The sequence below is a fragment of the Onychostoma macrolepis genome, chromosome 15 (genome assembly GCF_012432095.1).
Source record: "Onychostoma macrolepis isolate SWU-2019 chromosome 15, ASM1243209v1, whole genome shotgun sequence".
NCBI lineage: Eukaryota > Metazoa > Chordata > Actinopteri > Cypriniformes > Cyprinidae > Onychostoma > Onychostoma macrolepis.
Window position 1 is genome coordinate 23,200,927 of NC_081169.1, and position 18,689 is coordinate 23,219,615.

The 18,689-nt window shown below is 35.8% G+C and overlaps 4 protein-coding genes across 6 annotated transcripts; all 4 read right to left on the reverse strand.

Annotated features, from left to right (window-relative positions):
• Positions 1–756: 756 nt before the first annotated feature.
• sh3bp5la (SH3-binding domain protein 5-like, a) lies at positions 757–5,799 on the reverse strand. 2 transcript variants are annotated; one of them, XM_058744607.1, is made up of 7 exons: positions 5,555–5,799; positions 5,200–5,434; positions 4,609–4,671; positions 3,845–3,973; positions 3,472–3,630; positions 2,614–2,787; positions 757–1,460 (listed from the first exon to the last, which is right to left on the reverse strand). In XM_058744607.1, the coding sequence occupies exons 2-7, from the start codon at positions 5,422–5,424 to the stop codon at positions 894–896; spliced, it is 1,317 nt and encodes a 438-aa protein (XP_058600590.1). In that variant the 5' UTR covers positions 5,425–5,434; positions 5,555–5,799; the 3' UTR covers positions 757–893. The 2 variants fall into 2 exon arrangements, with proteins under 2 accessions (XP_058600590.1, XP_058600591.1); XM_058744608.1 differs by having other exon boundaries at positions 5,727–5,745.
• A 632-nt stretch (positions 5,800–6,431) lies between these two features.
• mgat1a (alpha-1,3-mannosyl-glycoprotein 2-beta-N-acetylglucosaminyltransferase a) lies at positions 6,432–10,661 on the reverse strand. 2 transcript variants are annotated; one of them, XM_058745621.1, is made up of 3 exons: positions 10,543–10,661; positions 8,122–9,065; positions 6,432–7,741 (listed from the first exon to the last, which is right to left on the reverse strand). In XM_058745621.1, the coding sequence occupies exons 2-3, from the start codon at positions 8,779–8,781 to the stop codon at positions 7,043–7,045; spliced, it is 1,359 nt and encodes a 452-aa protein (XP_058601604.1). In that variant the 5' UTR covers positions 8,782–9,065; positions 10,543–10,661; the 3' UTR covers positions 6,432–7,042. The 2 variants fall into 2 exon arrangements, with proteins under 2 accessions (XP_058601604.1, XP_058601603.1); XM_058745620.1 differs by lacking the exon at positions 10,543–10,661 and adding an exon at positions 10,251–10,478.
• A 474-nt stretch (positions 10,662–11,135) lies between these two features.
• LOC131554020 (uncharacterized) lies at positions 11,136–15,082 on the reverse strand. Its single transcript, XM_058799028.1, has 2 exons — positions 12,377–15,082; positions 11,136–11,929 (listed from the first exon to the last, which is right to left on the reverse strand). The coding sequence occupies exons 1-2, from the start codon at positions 13,034–13,036 to the stop codon at positions 11,840–11,842; spliced, it is 750 nt and encodes a 249-aa protein (XP_058655011.1). The 5' UTR covers positions 13,037–15,082; the 3' UTR covers positions 11,136–11,839.
• Positions 15,083–15,219: 137 nt separating this feature from the next.
• Positions 15,220–16,819, reverse strand: rnf183 (ring finger protein 183). Its single transcript, XM_058799027.1, is given in 2 exon segments — positions 15,220–16,762; positions 16,765–16,819. Coding segments are annotated over 2 exon segments (921 nt in total). The 3' UTR covers positions 15,220–15,896.
• Between the last annotated feature and the right edge of the window lie 1,870 nt (positions 16,820–18,689).

Genomic DNA, 18,689 nt, shown 5'->3' on the forward strand with positions numbered 1-18,689 from the left:
ATTGTCATAAACAGCAAAACATCAAATGTTCAGCGGCAGGTATTTCAAAAACCCTGCATTGAGAATCAACGCTTCATCTCTCCAATAACACAAAACCTGTATTTCAGCTGGAATAAATGTTTCTTCTGATGAAAAGGCCAGAGTACACCAATGCAAACAAGACTAACATAAAGCAAACCTCATGCATGCATTTGCCACTTGGGCACAAAGCACTTTTTGTGAACCTCTATTTCAAAGTCAGCATGGGACTAATGTAAAAAATAAAAATAAAATCCATTTTAAATTAAGAAAAATAACAGTGGCATTTTAGAGCCAAAAGATTGATAGTGTGATTATGTCAGTAAGCGAACTAAAGTTCACCAGTGGTCAGTAAAATTTGAAAAGTATAGAGCAAAACGACCTTATTTTATCATGTCAGCTATAGAGATTATAATAAGAGTTGTGTTTATTAAGACACGTTTTTTTACATTTGCATAGAAAAACATTAGGTGCTCATTATGATGAAAAAGAAATATATTATCGTAATTACGATTAGGTTAATCAAACTGCAGGGTTGCTAACCTTACAAATATTGTCATTCTTTTACCACTTGATTTGAAATACCAAACAGTAAAACCCTCTCTCTCTCTCTCTCTCTCTCAAAAAAAAAAAAAAAAAATTAAAGAAATATTATATATATATATATATATATATATATATATATATATATATATATATATATATATATATATATATATATATATATATATATATTTATATATTAAGAATTTTCTTTTGGTCTTTCTCCTATTCAAGTACTGATAAAAGCTCAACAATAAATAAAAATGAGTTACTCTGTCAGTCAAGAATCAAGCTTAGAAACGATAAAACATGAGCATTATTCATGGATGCACTCATAAACTGACACTTCTTATGTGTTGTTTGAGGAACTCCTCTGAAATGTCTGCATTTTTTTGCCACACTCGGTTTTTATCATTCTCCAGCCCATCTTTCTCCCCTTCTTCCCCTGAGAGACTGATGTTACTGCTGAGGTGGCCCAGGTGTTCGACCGAATCACACTTTTCGAGATCAGAGATGATGGTCTGGAGGCTGATGATGGAAAGAGAGTCTGAACCAGATCGTGTCACCTCTGCCCTTCCCATGTCCACCCACCTGGAGTTGTTATGTGTCTCCACCCACGCTCTGACATTAGCCACACCCTCTTTTCCATCCACCCAATCGTTTGGTCTCGGGTAGCCTCCGCAGGCTCCGCCTTCGGTACCAGTGCTGTTGACTGTCTCTGCTCCTACAGGAGGGCTCCGCCCACCGCACGTTTTGACTGGTCCATCCTTTGGCTGGTCCTGCTCTCTCTGGGCATGAATCTCCTCGCTGATTTTCTCCAGGTGGCGCAGGGTGCTGGAGTAGTTTAACTTGGCTTTGGAAATACGCTCCTCTAACAGTAAAATTTTTGACTTGTGCTCCTGCAAAAACATGTTTTGACCATGTTGAGCTCAGACATTTTAACTGTAAATTAAAATCTTAAAAGGAACAGTTCATCGAAAAATAAAAATTTGTTCATAATTCACTCATCTTCATACTGAGCTGTAGACACTTAAAATTTGTTTAAAAAATAAATGTCTGTTCCTCTAAAAAAGCTGTTTTAGGGAATATAGCCCTTATATGGATTCCTTCTATGGTACTTTAAAAAATATATATATTTTTGACATTTTCTAAGGTACAAGTAAATGTTTTAACATTAATTTTAAGACTTTTTAAGACCTGCACAAATAAAATCAATACCATATCCATTAAAAAAAAACCATGAGAGAAGTCACATTTTATATTGAATTAATTGCCACATACAGCTTATTATGTATCCAAAATACCAATAATATCCAGAAAAAAAATATTTTCGCATAATGCGTGACTTTTCTATATATACACAAGCAAACCCAAAACACGCCGAAACTCTTATTTTGAAACGTTTATGCTTTTCTAATACTTCCAGCTGCTCGTTCAAAACGATAAAAGAGGAAGATAAAATATATACTCTTATAAAATATTATAATATAAATACCATAAAGTAAACAATTCATCAACAGTAGATCATAGGCAATTGCATGCATGGTATTCATAAATTATGAACTGCTACGCTTATAGAATGCACTACGGCACCGTGGTTTTTTTTTTTTAAAGGAAGCTCTCACATTTATTTAATGCAATCATAGCCCTTTGAAGTGTAATAATCAGATTAGGTAATATCACTGTTTCGGTTTTTCGGTCCCAAATTTAAGACCTCTTTAAGGGATAATTAAGATTTTCTTATAATAAAGACAATTTATAGCATTACATTTGATCAAACTGAATTTAAGACTTCTTAAGGACCCACAGGGACCTGACTTTTGGAGCTTTACACTGTCTGTCCCCATTCATGTTCATTCTATGTAATAAAAATTAATAAAACTTCTGCCATAAATAAAGTAACATGGGTTTGGAATGACATGAGGGTAAGTAAATGATGACAGGATTTTCATTTCTGGTTAAATCATTCCTTTAATTTTAGTAAGTGGCAATATTTTGCTGTATGAAAAATGAGAGTGAAATCAATGCAAGTGTAATAACATCTCAACATACCTCTAGAATGTCATTGAACTGAGCCTTGAGCTCAAAGTAAGACTTGGACTTGACGATGGATCTCTTGAGTGATTTCTGCAGCTCCTGCACGCGGGCTTCAGCCTCCTGACACAGCCGGGTGACACGCATGTGCTCCCGTTCGCTCTTCATGCGCTCCTCCTCCGCCTCGTTCACCTGCACAGTTTCAAGTCAGTTAAGACATGCTTAGAGCAATGCTGTGTGTGTATGTGCAAAATATATTCAGTATTACATAAACTGAAAAATAATTTTGAACTGTACATCCTATGGGTCATATGGGAGGTTAATGGTGCATTAGTTACATGTTTTCATGTACATAAGTCATACAGGCTTTTGTTTGTGCAGTATATGTACATAGTGTTCAGAAGTTTGGGGTCAGTAAGATTTATTTTTTGAAAGAAATCAATTCTTATTTAGCAAGGATACATTAAATTGTCAGTACTGTCAAGAGTGACTAAAGACATTTATAATGTTACAAAAGTTTTATATTTAATAAATGCTGTTCTTTTGAACACAAAAATACCACAAAAAAAGTTGTTTTCAACACTGATAATAATTAGAAATGTTTCTTAAGCAGAAAATCAGCATATTAGAATGGTTCATTTAGAATTTCATTTATTTTAAATTGTACAAATTTTCACAATATTTTTACTGTATTTTAATCAATTGGATACAGCAATGGTGGGCATAAGAGACTTATTAAAAAGAAAAAAAATGTTTTTCATAAAATCTGTTGCATGATTTGATCATATAACAAAGTTCCAAGAAAACAAAGTAAAAGTTCAAAGTCAGAGGCATTTAACTGCTTGATAAAATATGCAGGAGAGAAGATCAGCATACCTTTGAGGTAGCATGATTCAACATCTCTTGCCAGGTTGGATCCATCGTCTTGACTGCGGTGAGGCCCTGTTCAGCTACGTGGACCATCTCTCGAGCAGCCGTGTGCATGGACACGGCTCTCTCAAAGCTGAGTGCGGCTTTCTGGGTCTCCTGCTGGGCCTAAAACGGGTGAAACCAATCATAATGCATTTAAGAGACAGTAGGATTTCATTAGGTGAAGTTTGTGATAGTAGCCTTTGAAAAACAGGCAAAAACACAATATGATGTTTTGGCATAAAGCAGCAATTTTCCACAACTAAATAATGATTAGAATTGTGCATATTATTTATAACTGTTTTTCTCAATGCTAAAGTAAGGATAAGTGTTCTTCCACCTCTTTTGCTTTTCTTCGTGCCTCATAGTACGGCCTGGCCTTCTCAATGCAGGACCCCAGTTCTGAACTTTTCGCCTTGAGTTTAAGCACAGATTCATTCATTATCCTCCTATGGCTGGACCGAACCTCCTGACAACACAAACAGAAGTTTTTTTACACAAATTGCACATACCATTCACAACAAATTAATAATAAAATAGAGTGTGCATCAAGCAAGATAGTGTTAATCTTGTTTGGCACCTAACAGAGAGAGAATCATATAAGCCTCATCTTATCTGCATCATATGGGGTCGTGGTAAGGTTATTATAGTTAACTAAAACTAAAACTAATTTAGTTTATCTTGATGTGCTAAAACTAAAGTCAAAATAAAAATGATATAGACATACTGAAAAAATAACTAATTACATTACAACAAATAATGCATTAAAATTACTTCAAACTTGGAATGCAAAATATAAAAACAAAAACTAATTCAAAATATTTTTTAAAAACTATTATAATATCTTATGATACTGAAATAACACTAGATGTGGTTGCCTAATGTTCAATTATTGAGTTGGGCTGGTTTGCAGGTTTGATCCAAAGTACAGTCTACCTAAAACCTGAGATTAGTCCTGTACACTGCATTAAAAGTGTCCATTAAATGATAAAAGTCATAATAATTAGTATATACTGTTAAAAAAAAAAAAAACAACAGTCCCAAATGTCCTTGAGGTTAGGGGAAAAAAAAAAAATTCCAAAAGCATTCTGAACTTTCACATACTTGCAGTTCCAGTTCCATCTTGTTGATCTCCTCACTGGCCTCATTCAGACGCTCCAGTTCCTCCTAGATACAGAAACAGATACAGCAGGTCATAGTTGCCTAATGTAAAACGATCCTGACGGCTAACTTAAGGCTGCAGGTTCAATCCAAAATAAGGGTGACCCAGAAACTGAAGAGTAACTGAGATTATAATAAATTCCATGATAAAGCCTTTGGTGAAACTTCAACATAACCAACATTATTATTAGTTATTATTACAATATTAATACCCAAAGTGCATAGGTTCAGAATCTAGGCAAAGGGTGGTGACTTAAAATAAGATAAAAGATATTTTAGATTTTTCAGAGAATATATAATATAATTCTGATGACATAATAATGAAAATGTAATAGATAAAACATGTAAAGAATAAACATTTATAGTGCACATAAAAATACTTAGAAAAGCCAATGTTGATCAGCATACATTCATGAACTACAAAGCTGTTAAGCATTCTAAAATATTTGTTAATCACGTCTTCAACGGGGCGGGGGCTTTTTGTTGAAAATTATTTTGAGATCTTACTAAAACGTGTTGACAATGTCAATTTACCTGGATTCTTGGATCTAATTCCTCTTCAGTCAGTTTTTCATTTAGTGAGTTTTCATCTTGACTTTTAGATCTCTCAGAGTCTTTACCCTCCATCTCGGTCTCCTCGGATTCCCCATCAGCTTCTCTGCTATCATCTGTCACCTCCTCCGGCTGATTTCCTCCTCTCTCCTCCACTGAAGGTGCTCCTGAACCCGCAGGACTTTCACGCAAAACCGCTGGATCCATTTACAGGCCTCTTCGTATATCCAAAATCAAATGTCGAAGATTAACAAGGCGAAAATTGTCAGATCTGAAGCGAAACAGAGAAGTAACCTCGCCTGTCTATATTTTAAATGTCTTTCCTTTCATTACTTACTGTGGTAGTTTGTTTGTTAGCTTGCTCGCTACTGCAATACTAACTTAACTGTTATCAGCAAATAAATAAACCGGTTTGATGAGTTTAAAAGTGCCATGAAACGTAAACTGAATAATATGAAGATTACATGACAAATAATCGCCAAAAATCCATTCTTTTGCTTCAAATTTACCCCATGGCTAACATTGCACTCCCTCCGCCATTCAGTGTGATACGGAACTTGATACACTAGTGAGGTAAATAGAAAACGCGAAGCCAAACCCTTTAGGACTTTCTGAGCTACTGTAGTTGACGTTGCGTAACATTCGTGTAACGTAATAGCGTGGGAGCACTTTGGTGACGCACGTAATGACTCTTTTGTGTGGCTAATAATAATAATTGTTTAATTTCATATACAAAAGCAAACGAGTAGCCTATTTCTAAACTATGTTTTAGGGTTGAATTTCTCTGCTTATTGACTCTCTTAATTGTATTGCTAAAAAAAAAACATCTAGAAATACAATTTTATTTGCAAAATGGAAAAGTGAAACTAAGAGCTGCTGCCGTATTTTTAAATTTCTCTTCCCTAAACCTTCTGTATTAGTATGTTTTCATTATTCGAATGTCTTTTTATATGTAAATTCTTTATGTTGTGAGTTTAACACTGAATTGAAACATTATTGATTTTATTATTGTAAATACCTTTGTTTTTCCTCATTTGAAAGCCTGCTAATTGTAAATAATTATAATAACGATTGTTCATTTATTATAAATTGCATGTTTTCCTCCTGTAATTTTGCTGAGTTAATACATGTAAATGATCTGAATAATAACAATTGTTTTGATAGTGTATTATTTTTATTAGCATTATTATTTAAAAAAAGCAAGAAATGAGTCATCAAATTTAACAAAACATTTATTTTCCTCTTCAAAATATCCCCCTATACAAGTAAAACACAAAACAATCATGTTTCTGTCAAATGATTTTTCCTAACATATTCCAAACACTATGACATGAACTGTACACACAATTTAATAAAGACAGTACACAGAGGTGAATCAAAATTCTACATTCATAGGCACTTAGAGCAGTATTCACAGTATTAAAAAATAAGTGTTATTTTTTTAAACCTATTTACTCTCATTTTTAGTTCCTGAACAAGTATACTTTGTGTGAAAAACATGTATAGCTGGTCAGCATAAGATTTAGGTTTTATCTGTCAGTTTAATGATGCATCTAACGTCACAAAGTTCTCACATAAATCCTAGTTAACTTTATACTGACAAATAATGAAACCTGAGGCAAAAATCTGAGTGATCAATTAATGGTATTATCTTTGGTATCATTCTGAAACCCCTACAAGAGGTTTTTCCATCATAAAGCAGCACAATGGAATTTTAAGACAATTACTCTCTGGGAAGGGAATGATGGTAACAGATAATATGCAATATAATTTTCATATGCTTTGCACTTTAAAAGAAATTCCTGTGATGTAGTTACAGCACACCTCAACTCCAGCTCGGATCATACTGACTCCAACCAGCAGGTGGAGCTAAATAGACCCTCTTTCCACGTGAAAGGAAACTAACTACACCTCTATACCCTGCTCGTGGGACTCCTGACTTCAGGTCATCCATCACACCAAGATTGCGAGCCAATGTTTTAAAACCGTCAGGACTGGAATACTGCACCCGAAACGGACCAGACCCAGACAGTTTCCCACTTTGCAAGTCCTCCACAGTAACAACTGGAGCACCATAAACCTCCTTCACAAAGCTCTCGTCATATTTCTTCTTTTCTAAATAAGAAAGGTCCATTTTCATAAAAGGCACAAATTCGGAATTCAGCTTAATAAAGCGGAGGTACTTGTCGTAAAACTGCCCCAAACTCACACCCTTCCGACCGAATGTTAAAGTTCTGGAAATTTCTGGTCTGATGCAGGACCTGTCTCTGCGCTGATCGGGGTGGCGCATCCAGTCGTCCCAAAACGAGGCTGGCCACTTTGGCTCAAGCTCTGCCCAGAGGTCCTTTGTGAGCATCCAGCCCAAGCCTGGGAAAAAATCTGTCCTGTACAACTGGCTCGCTTTTCCAGGGTCCACAAATCCTTCCCTGCCATTGTCATTCCAGGCAGACACGCACCACAGAGTCGGGTCCGATTTTAAAATTGGATGAAGTGCTCTGAAGTACTCAAAAAAATCAGGGGCCACCTGGTGAAAGATCAAACATACCATCAACAAAATTCAAATAAAAATGTGTGATAAATAATTTAAAATGAATAATTCACCTGAAATCAATCAATCAGTCTATCTATCTATCATTTTAACTTTTTTATTGTCAATTTTGTTATATACATATACAATACAGACATAAAACTATTGTTTTTGAATATAGCACATGATGATGATCATTGGAACTATTTTTACTTTTCTTTTTGTATGAAAAATAGAAAATAGTAAAAAAAAAAACATTTTGAAATCATATTTTTTTTATTTTTCATATTGTACATATGTATCATACTTGAATTTTGGATTAACTTTTCTTTTAATGACAGAGTTTATACAAACAACATGAAGTAAAATGAATTTACCTCCAAATCATCCTCCACAACAACAACCGAGGAGTATGAAAAGGTGTTGAAAACCTGGTTGAGCGCCCACCGGTAATGTCGGGAGATTTTGTAGTAACCTTGGAACTTCTTATGCTGTGGAGGTACTGAGATATCAGAGAGATCAGGCTGTTTGATATGGGTCAGCTGACTGCCATACGAGGCGATCATGTCAGATGTTTCTGCGTGTCCACAGTCCTGGCTCACTATGATTGGATAAAGTTCAGCCGCCGGTCGGTGCTCAATGAGTTTGTCAAGGCAGCGTTTCACAGTCACACGATTACAGGCAATGACCAAAATGGGGATGACCGCCGGAGCTGAATGTTCGGCTTGTGATTTTGGCTTAGCAGCTGTCACACCGCCTTTGTTCTCCCAAATCGCCCAATGGCTCTGGATTTGCAATAGGATCTTCTTCTGCGAATCAAGTTCAGATTCAAATGCATTAGCTACACGCATCACCTCGTTCATAATATTTCCAAACTGGCTTCCTCCGGCTCCGTCTCCCGTGTTACCAGGTTCATCCGGGCTGTCAAGAGACCCTTGCGTGGAAGGGCGTTTCATGAGGACAAAAATAAGAACAACATTCCAGGCTACAAATATGAAAGCACCACAAATGATAAGAGGACTTCTCTTGCGTAGCATGGCCTGATGTGTGATAGGACAGAGGATTCAGGAAGGAAGAAATGGACTTGAAGTGGGCTTGTAGGACAGGAAGGTTTGACGGAAGGATGAGCGAGAAAAGGTTTTTTTGATATTTGAATCTTTTTTTCATATGCTTTGCATGATATTTTTCAGTCAGCATTCACAATAGTAGAAGCAATATGTAACATTAAACCGATGGAAGGTGAAAATAAGACATATTCCAGGTTTCAGGATTTTGATATAGACATTTCTGTCCAAAGTGGCACAGTGACCTTCAGCAGAGCCTGTAAAATAAGCAAGATTACCAGATATTAAGCAGAGTCCAACAGTCCTGAATTAAAATTAAATTCATATGTTTTACAATCAAACAGCTGTGAAACAGCTTCAATGTTTATCACATTTGAATCACATTACCATTCAAATTTATAAGATTAGAGTGGAAAACAAATTCACTTTTAATGCAAAACACTTGAAGCTGAAATGCACTTAATTTAGACAAGCATGTCTATCTTGTATACAGTGTAGCATAGTTTTTATTTACAACATTGTATGTTGTCATTTTCCACTAATTTCTTACTAAAAAGGGAATGAGTGGTACACAGTGTTATTTTAGTATAATTGAGATAGTATTGCAATTGTTACTAATTTTCATTTTCATTTTAAAGTTTTCAGAAATGTGTTGTGTAGTCCTGTTATTTTATTAGGATTTTTTATGTGTCCATATACGTTTAATAATTTTTTTTATTTCAGTTTTAGTTCTTTTAGTGCATCAAGTAAAACTAAAAGAATATGAAAACTGTTGCCTTGGCAAATGGTGAAAATAAAATACTTTAAAAATTAGTAAAAATTGTTATGGTTTTAGTCTTATTGACTATAATAACACTGTCCCTTATTTTCCTCTGATGAAGTTGACAGCCCTACAAAAAAATATCTCCCTGAGATTCTTTTCAGTTTTTATTCAAAAAGAAAAAAATCATTGTGTATGATAATCCATGCATTATAATATTTGGTATGATCAGGCAGTAACAGTGTCCTATTTTATACACCATGTTTAATAATCTCATAATAATTGAGAGACTACATCACAAAATAGTATTTAAAATGCAATAGCTAAAATGTTATTTAAAAAATGATTATCTATCAAAAAGACATTTCGATTTGCTACAGGATCTAAAAAATGTAAATTAAATGCATTTGTCAACTACGCTATGAGAACGTAAGTTCATTTTCAAAATGCAATAACATGTTAGTTTTATGTCAGAAATGGACCTTCCCACTGTATTGCACGAGCAAATATGGAAACGCAGATTCTTCCGTCGATCAATAATCTCACCTGTAGCTCTTCCAGCCCCCCCTCAGCCAAAACTGTTAAACAGTAAGAGACTAAACCGGTCTGTTCATCGCATACGAGAGCGGAGTTTAAACAAAACCAGGATGTGTACAAAAAAAAGCCAACATATCTGACTTACATGAGTCAACGCGCACTCATACTCTGACATGTTTCCCGTCTGCTTTAGTCTGCCAATATATTCATACTTCCGTCGCTTTGAAGATTATGTCCCATTTCAACTAATCCAAGTCATTTATTTGAATCTGATGTAGAATAGACGCTGATAATCCTTCATTTAAAGCATAGTAAACTTCCTGCCAACGCGTTACCCTTCAAGCTTCGCTCAAGAATGCAAGAGTACTCGACTTCCGGGTGGCGTCATTTTTAGGAAGTCCCGCCCCCTCCCGTTACTTATAAGGAGCTGTGTTTACCTTAACGAGGAGATAAGTGTACATAAAGCGCATTTCATGTGTGGTCATGGCAGGTGAAAGGTTACAGGTAGGGGTTCGACCTCTGGATATACGGGGCTGTTAGGCCTCAGGGTGTTTATGCTGATCCCGCGAAATTTATTAGCAGGGTCTCTGGGAAGGATCTTGTTACAGAAGTGGAAAACAGGTGTCCTCCTCAATTAGAAAAGCCATGTGCCAGACATAAATTGGAATTTATGAACTTCTCTAAATCATAAAATTATCCACGGTCGTTGTATGTTTGGATATCTCCTGTGATTTAGAGTTTTCTGAACTTGGAGAAGTCATGCTAATTAATAAAACCAACTCCACTGTTAAGCTGCATTCAAATTTTAGTATTCAAGATTTTTGTAGGATTATAGGATTAATTCCTGACACGCAAACAGAAATACAGATAGATAGATAGACAGACAGATGGATAGAATCAAAAAGTCAAGCAAATTAATAGAGCCATGGGCTCTGCTTCAATTTGAGCCAGATTCAAGTTTTTTTTTTTTTTTTTTGTGGATTCTTCAATTAATTCCTGACACAAAAAACACACATTTAATTAAGCATTATTATGAGGCTTATTTATTAACATACACAAAGTCAAAAAAGCATTGCAGCGTCAGTTTCCTGTTCACTTAATATCATTGTTCGTACTTTTAAATATTTAAAAAAGTTGCCAGATTATAAAAGCTGATTATGTTTAGCAGTTTGGTTATATATGACCCTGGACCACAAAACCAGTCTTAAGCCAATAGAGTATATTTGTAGCAATAACCAAAAATACACTGTAGAAAGTTACTACTGTAAATATATCAAAACATTGTTTTTGATTAGTAATATGCATTGCTAAGAATTCATTTGGACAAATTTAAAGGCGATTTTCTCAATATTTAGATTTTTTTGCACCCTCAGATTCCAGATTTTCAAATTGTTGTATCTCGGCCAAATATTGTCCTATCATAACATCAATCAATACATCAATTGAAAGCTTATTTAGTCGGCTTTCGGATGATGTATAAATCTCAATTTCAAAAAATTGACACTTAAGACTGGTTTTGTGGTCCAGGGTCACAATAGTAGTAATAGTTTCTTTTTCCACAAAGGGTTAATTGGGGTGGCAACAACAGTGTACAATCAAGTATAAAGTGTATAAAACAATACATTCTGTAAAGCTGTAGTGAACAAGACAGCACACGAGAGGACATAAGAGTACAATCTATCAATGAAAGTGCATTTGTGTGAAGTGCATTGTCTTCAGACTTCAGCAGTAGACTCATTCCCCAGGTTCAGCTCCTTCCAGTGTCTTAGGTTGATCCTCATGATGTTCAGAAGTACATCTGACGCATCCACTCAATTTATCACACTAGAAAAAAGAAAAGAAAATATTGTTGTTATTCTAATATAGCCTATATAATTAAACATTGGTGCATAAGCAGAATTTCTGACTCTTAAAACATATAGGTTGCTATAATTTATGTACTTTTATACAAGAAAATCCTCCTTTATTAATAGTTTTGAATTGAATGTGGTCATTTATTATCTGGAGATTTATGTAAAAGTTAGAAATTAACTGTACATATTTGTGTATTAGTGTGGCTGTATATATATATATATATATATATATATATATATGTATGTATATGTATATATTTAAAAATTGATTTAATTGAAATAAAATACTTGGGAGTCTGTCAGTACTTAAATTTGGATTTAAAAAATGTGTTAGGATAATCCAGCAGCATGTATTGAATTACAGGCAAAAAAAGTTTGACTTCTTGTGACCTTTTAAAGCACATTAGCGACAACTTACATCCGGATGAAGCTGGTTCCAGCCTATTCCAAGTTGCTTCTGCACACTGTCTGACACTGCGGTTGTGAAACACATCAGTTTATTCCTTAAAATCCACAATAAGCCAAAAGAAAACAACGGGTTTACATTACTGTAGTTTAGTGTGCTCTTGTTCTGAGCGTAAACTACACAAAAACAACAAGTCCATGGATAATCTGAGTTCAGTTTTCGTAAATACATGCCATCCAGTCGCAGAACCAGGTTGTTTTTGGATAAAACTCTATAACGTTGGGATTTAAAAGTAAAAGTATTGTCCAGTTTCGTCTTTGGCCGTCGATTTGGTTCACTTGATGCTCTCCTAGTTAACATTTTGTTGTCAGTCTTTGTGGAGCTTTTGATCAGGAGATCTTTGGATTCACCATTTCTTATCGAAGATTTTCCTGAACAGCCCGTTTCAAATCGCACTGCAACGGACAAAACTCCGGGAATCTCCACTCGCTCCCTGTGAAATATAAATCCCCAAAGAGAGCGAAAAGCAGATTTGACCGAGTCTCCACATGTCATGCCGAGCCCGTACACTGCCGCTGGAGGCCGCTTCTTGTTCGCCTGTTTTCTGGCGAGGATATTCCCCTGACACCGGAGCACAGCTGACAGCGCTGAAGCGGAGGGCGTCGAAGCCATCGCAGACTTTCTTTTGGGACTCTTGTGGTCCTTTTAAATGCAGTCCTTACGATTAACGCTGACTACAATCACTCTTTGGTAGGTTGAGCGACCCCAGAGCCCGATTTTGACTCTGAATGGCTCAGTTTGCCCAGCGTTATGTGGAGTGCCGCTACGAGATTTGCGTCAGATAGAGGGGTGTTGGTTATTCAACAACCTGCATGTGGGCAAAATCGTGTACTTCACATGTCCCCCTCGTGTACACAGTGTGCGAATTGAAAGTTATTTTCGAGAGGATACTACCTTTAATTTTAAGGCACTTGCAGGAAATCAGGAAAAGTGTGGGAATCATGAAAAAGGAGGTTCCTTCGGGCAACCTAATTTAAGGGCGTATCGCTAGCACTATTAGTCAAACGCCAAATATCTTTACGACATTTTAAATTAACACGGTTTTTTCACATTATGTGAAAAGTACATTTAAAGTAGTAACAATATTGACAATTTGTCAATGGTCCGGTTCAATAATCGCTCTGTTGCTGGCTGTCTCGATTTCTGCTGGTCAGTTTCCTTTTTCTAGAACATTGTGTTATAAATAATAATCTCATAATTTTGCATTCAAAATAAATCAAATATAATTAATATAGTATTAAACAAATTGTAAAAAAAAAAAAAAATTTAATGAGCAAAAACATAGCCTCTAACCTATATTAAAAACGTGCACATATGATCTTGACAGGCTGTTATATACTAGCTATGTTGTATAAATAAACATGTGCCTTTGCACAGTTATGAGGACATAATGTCCCAAATATTGAACTGAACATATGCTATATTTTGGATAGGCTCCATCTCCCTGTGACCCTGTAGAGGATAAAATGGTGGAAAGTGAATGTAATTGAGGAGAACTGGACAATTAGGCCTGCAGTTAAAAGAATACGGAAAGCAAAATCCGACTTCTTCAAGAATCTAAAACTGTAACTTTTAAATGTCTGCACTGTACAGAATGTACACTGGAGGGCATTTGAGCTCTCTTTTTGCTGGACCTAGTCTGTAGGCAATAGTGATTTATGCGAAACAGGACTGCATAATGACTGGGAACTGGCAATTTGGCAGAACCACACTGTAAAAAAAATAACGGTAAAAAGCATGTACAGTTAAATACCGTAATTTCATTAATTGATATAATGTTAATATACCAACCTATTGACGTACTGAAATCTGTTTTGTACCTGTAATACACTGATAACCACCAATAGCAGGTGGTGATTAGAAAGTCACATGATGAACCAAAGCCCATCACAAGCAGCTTTTAAATATTAACATATAGAAGGTGCACAGTGTCATTCACACAAACATTAAACGCCATCATGGTAACACACATGAAACTGAAATAATGCAATAAACATTCATTTAACAACATTAAGAACTAAGAAGAAACATAGTTATTTCAACAACAAAAAAAACATCAAATTTGAAATGTAACACAGGGAATTCTGGGAATGTCAGTTTACGGTTATTCACTGTAAATTATATGTTCTTTTTCCACTTCCAAAAACGGTATAGTACCGTAAAATAACGTTATGGCCAATACAGTTTTTCACCGCATATAGTAGGGGAACTTACCGTTAATCGTTTAACATGTTTTTACTGTAGAATCTTTACAGTCTTTTACCGTTAAATTCACAGTCAATTTTTACAGTGCAACCTGACACATGGACCAAACATTGGGTTAAATAATGTATTAGTAAGTGTCCAACAGTGATTTGTCCAATATTGTCCAAAATGTGCAAATTTGTCTGGACGCATGGTCTTGACTCTTGACATTAACAAATAAATAGGAAATGTCTTCTACCATTCAAACTGTGCAAGTTAGGTTACTTGAATTTTGCGTTTGAGCATTGTTTTTACCCTGCTATCAAAACAGACCTGTAACATATTTTTGTTTATCTGCTGTTTTGTCCTTATGTGTATGGAGTTATATTCACTATTTTTACCCTTATTTATAATATTAAAGTCCTGTTGAAATAGCCGTTCCCATGCACTTGTGAAATGTTTATGCTTCATTTAATTTAGAAGGTCACATGTAAGTCATTTGTCTGTCTACAACATTATGAAGCCATTGACAATATCAAGTTTAAGTTTATTCTTATATATGTTTTCTGACTGAAGTTGTAATAGGTATATTATGTCACTCAGACAGAGGATGGTCTTAACTGTTTATTATTTTCCACTTTGGCCTCTTCCCATTTGTGCAAAAGAATAAAAAAATATGAACATAAACCATAATTATATATCAGAGTACATTATTTACATTATGTGCAGCATATGTCAAAGAAGGATCTATTTCTAATAAATGTCTTTCTAAAATAAGAAAGAACATTCATGAGCTTACATTAGTGTTGCAATGCACATTTTTAGACTGAGGTGATTTGCATTGGTGAGTTGTCACATTTTTGTCCATTAGCATCAACACCACAAACCATATAGATAAGAAATATATGAAAATACATAATTCTTCATGAAATCAAATGGCATAGTAATATTGTATGATAATATTATTACCGTATTATTTAATATTATCCAGCTCTTTAAAAAAAACTAAAATTTCCATTTGAAAAATACAGTTAATCATTGGTCAGAATAGACGTCATTGTTGCCTCTTGTTCTTAAAGACCTTTGCAAAACAATGTCTCAGTTTGTGTAAAATATGTCCGTGCTCAATAGACTTCAGTGCATCATATGTTCAAGTTTTTCCAGTTCATTCCTATCGAGCCTGTCTAAAGAATCTAACACAAAAGCCAAAAAATGCTGTGTTGTGTTCAAAGCAACAGGCCCCACCAAGAATTGCTTGTTTTGCTTTGCCCATCAGTTTCCTCATCTCTCAAGGCGACATTTCTGGAGTAGTGTGGTTCTGGAATGGTCTAATTGGTCCGTGCATATAGGGCATCACCACAAAGGTGAAGATGCCTACCAGCATTAAAGCCACAGTGATTGCGATGATGGCTGCAACAACGGCATAATAGCACTGATTGGAATACATTAACCTTCTCATGCGACCCCTCATCCTGCTTGGCGGCCTTCCCACATCGATCATAGTCGCCTGGCCGAGACCTTCCTCCATTATTCCAAGCGGGTTACCGCCGGCCTGCTCCTCTTTCTTCTTCAACACCGGCAGATTTAAAGAGGTCTTAATGGAGCTGTTTGGTGGAGGATTCTTGAGAATGAGTTTGCCCTTGCTGCGTTTAAATCGCACAGAAAGTGCCCGTTGCATCTCGGCCGGAAGTTTGCGGAAGATGTCTTCGTTATTTCCCAACTGTGGTAGATCTCGTCCGTGTCGAATTTCCGTCAGCTCCCGACAGATCGGACAAGTCAACGTCTTGATCTCTGGAGAATTCACGTTGATGCGCGCCAGGCATTCCAAGCAGAACGTGTGTCCGCAGGAGAGTAACTTGGGAGCTTTGAAGACGTTGTCGAAGCTACAGAAGCACACAATGCACTCTGTGTCCTGCAGGTCATCTCTAGGTTGCTCGGTCTTCTGGTGTCCAGGCTCCAGGTCGTGGTCTCGCCTCCTACCCTCCTCGCTGCGACCCCGTTGTTGCCTTCCTCCCTCTTTTCGGTCCCGTTCTCTACCTCGGCTACTTTCTCGACGCCGGGTTTCTGCGTCATTGCTGCGGCTTCTCCTAAGAGGCTTCTGTTTCTGTCGTTGCTCCGAAGTTCCCAGGTTGAAGCTGCCCTTGCTGTCAAGCTCGGCTTGACATTAGGCCCTTTTTTGCTGCCCTGGGGTTTCTCTTTGCTGTCACTCATCATGTAGAGCCTTAGATCCACAGGAGCAGATTAAGAGAAAAAGGTAGTGTTGAGCAGAGAAGCCTGTGATGGAAGATGGAGCAAAACACTATCAGTCTAAGTTACAAATACACTCCATATAATGCTTTAGAAGAACCATTCTGGGTTCCCAAAAAACCTTTAAGTTCTTAAAATAACCATTTAGAGTGTGAAGAACATTTTAATAATCCGAAGAACCTTTAGTGCAATGGAAATGTTAAAGGATTTTCTTGGAACCATTGATGCCAATAAAGAACCTTTATTGAACAGTTCTTAAAAGAAGTAATCTAAAGGTCATTTTAGTCAATGAAGAACCTTTTGTGCAATGGAAAGTTTCCATGAATTTTAAAGACTCTTCATAGAACCTTGTACAATCAATGGTATTCAAAACAGTCACATGATTTCATTACGGCTTTGGAACAGATTTAAACTTCTGTGATGTAAAAGTGTGGCATGACCTTTAAGAGCTTGTGTATGTAAAGTTGGAACGAACAAACTCAGGTCACTAAAGCATACAGCTATGTAACTCCAGCGTGGAGATTGTAAACTAAATTGTACCATTAGCAGCCAAGTGTGACGAGAACAGCAGTTTAGTCAGTCATACACTAGTGGTTATTGCTTGTTTTTCTTTTTATTCCATTTATAGGCCTTGCATGGCTCTGAGTTTGCCCCAACGTTCATCTTTTATATTTGAAATCGTTTACCCAGGGTCATACTTAACCCTATAAAGCCTACACTGTAAAAAGTGCTAAGTTGACTTAACTTAAAAAAATTGAGGAAACCTGTTGCCTTAAAATGATTAAGTAAATAATAATTTGAAAAAAAAGTTAAGTGAACTTGACAATTCACTAAACTTATTTTTTAATTATCATTTACTTAAAAATTTGAAGGCAACAGGTTTCCTCAATTTTTTTAAGTTAAGTCAACTTAGCACTTTTTACAGTGTACTGTGTCATATGTGACAAGGCCTCTAAATTATCAATATGATCAAAACTTGTTTTGCACAATCTAATAATAGTTTCTATTTTTGACAATGTTGTATCAAATATGATACTTAACAAAAACACATGCAAAGATTTTTTAATATTTTGTCTAAAGGTTTAAAAAGCTCTTCTTTTTCTTCATCTTGTTCCATGTTTTACACTGTTCATAAGTAATCTTGGGTTAGGAATTAAGACACTGTAGATTTGTAAACCTAGGCTACTGTTCTTATTTGCATGTTTATGAGGGTGATAACTCTGAATTAACATGAACTGAGTGCACAACCTGTTTATCCATCTGTGGGAATTTTGCCTGGTCAGTTCATACTTAAAATTACAAAAATAATACTCGTGACATTTTTAACTTCCTCATTTGCTGAAACTACATGCTGCGTGTGAAAGTTTGTTACTGTGCAAAGTGCATGAATAATATGAGATAGTTTGTAATCACTTGTTGCTAAACAACATGCCGATCCATTTTCAGCACTATATTGTTTTAGTGCTAACTGCCTTTCAAATTGACAGATTAACCCAGAATTAGTTTGAAAATCCCAAAAGAATGTTTGACCTAAACTCCGAAGTCTGACTGTACAGGAATGCAAACCAGAATCAAGGTTTTACAACAGGGTACAGATTGCAGTTTCATTATGTATGCTTATGGTTAAGCTTTAACTCTATGAGTCACGTCATGAAAGTCCTGAAATAGGAATGTCTAATAGCAAACAAGTATGAGCAATTATTGAGTATGACTTGTAATATAAATCAAATCTAGGTTCAATTTAGTTATTCTGGAATCAAACATAGTCCAAAATGTAAAGGTTTTACCCACTGGCCATTTAAAACACAGTCTGCTTTTATCAAAACCTTCATTT

Coding starts and splice junctions, on each gene's coding strand:
- sh3bp5la (XM_058744607.1), bottom strand. CDS start 5,424: ATGGATCCAGCGGTTTTGCGTGAAAGTCCTGCGGGTTCAGGAGCACCT. Junction 3,631..3,844: donor CACGAAGAAAAGCAAAAGAG/GTGGAAGAACAC, acceptor CACCCGTTTTAG/GCCCAGCAGGAGACCCAGAA. Junction 1,461..2,613: donor AGTTCAATGACATTCTAGAG/GTATGTTGAGAT, acceptor ATGTTTTTGCAG/GAGCACAAGTCAAAAATTTT.
- mgat1a (XM_058745621.1), bottom strand. CDS start 8,781: ATGCTACGCAAGAGAAGTCCTCTTATCATTTGTGGTGCTTTCATATTT. Junction 7,742..8,121: donor TTGTGGAGGATGATTTGGAG/GTAAATTCATTT, acceptor ATCTTTCACCAG/GTGGCCCCTGATTTTTTTGA.
- LOC131554020 (XM_058799028.1), bottom strand. CDS start 13,036: ATGGCTTCGACGCCCTCCGCTTCAGCGCTGTCAGCTGTGCTCCGGTGT. Junction 11,930..12,376: donor GGAACCAGCTTCATCCGGAT/GTAAGTTGTCGC, acceptor TCTTTTTTCTAG/TGTGATAAATTGAGTGGATG.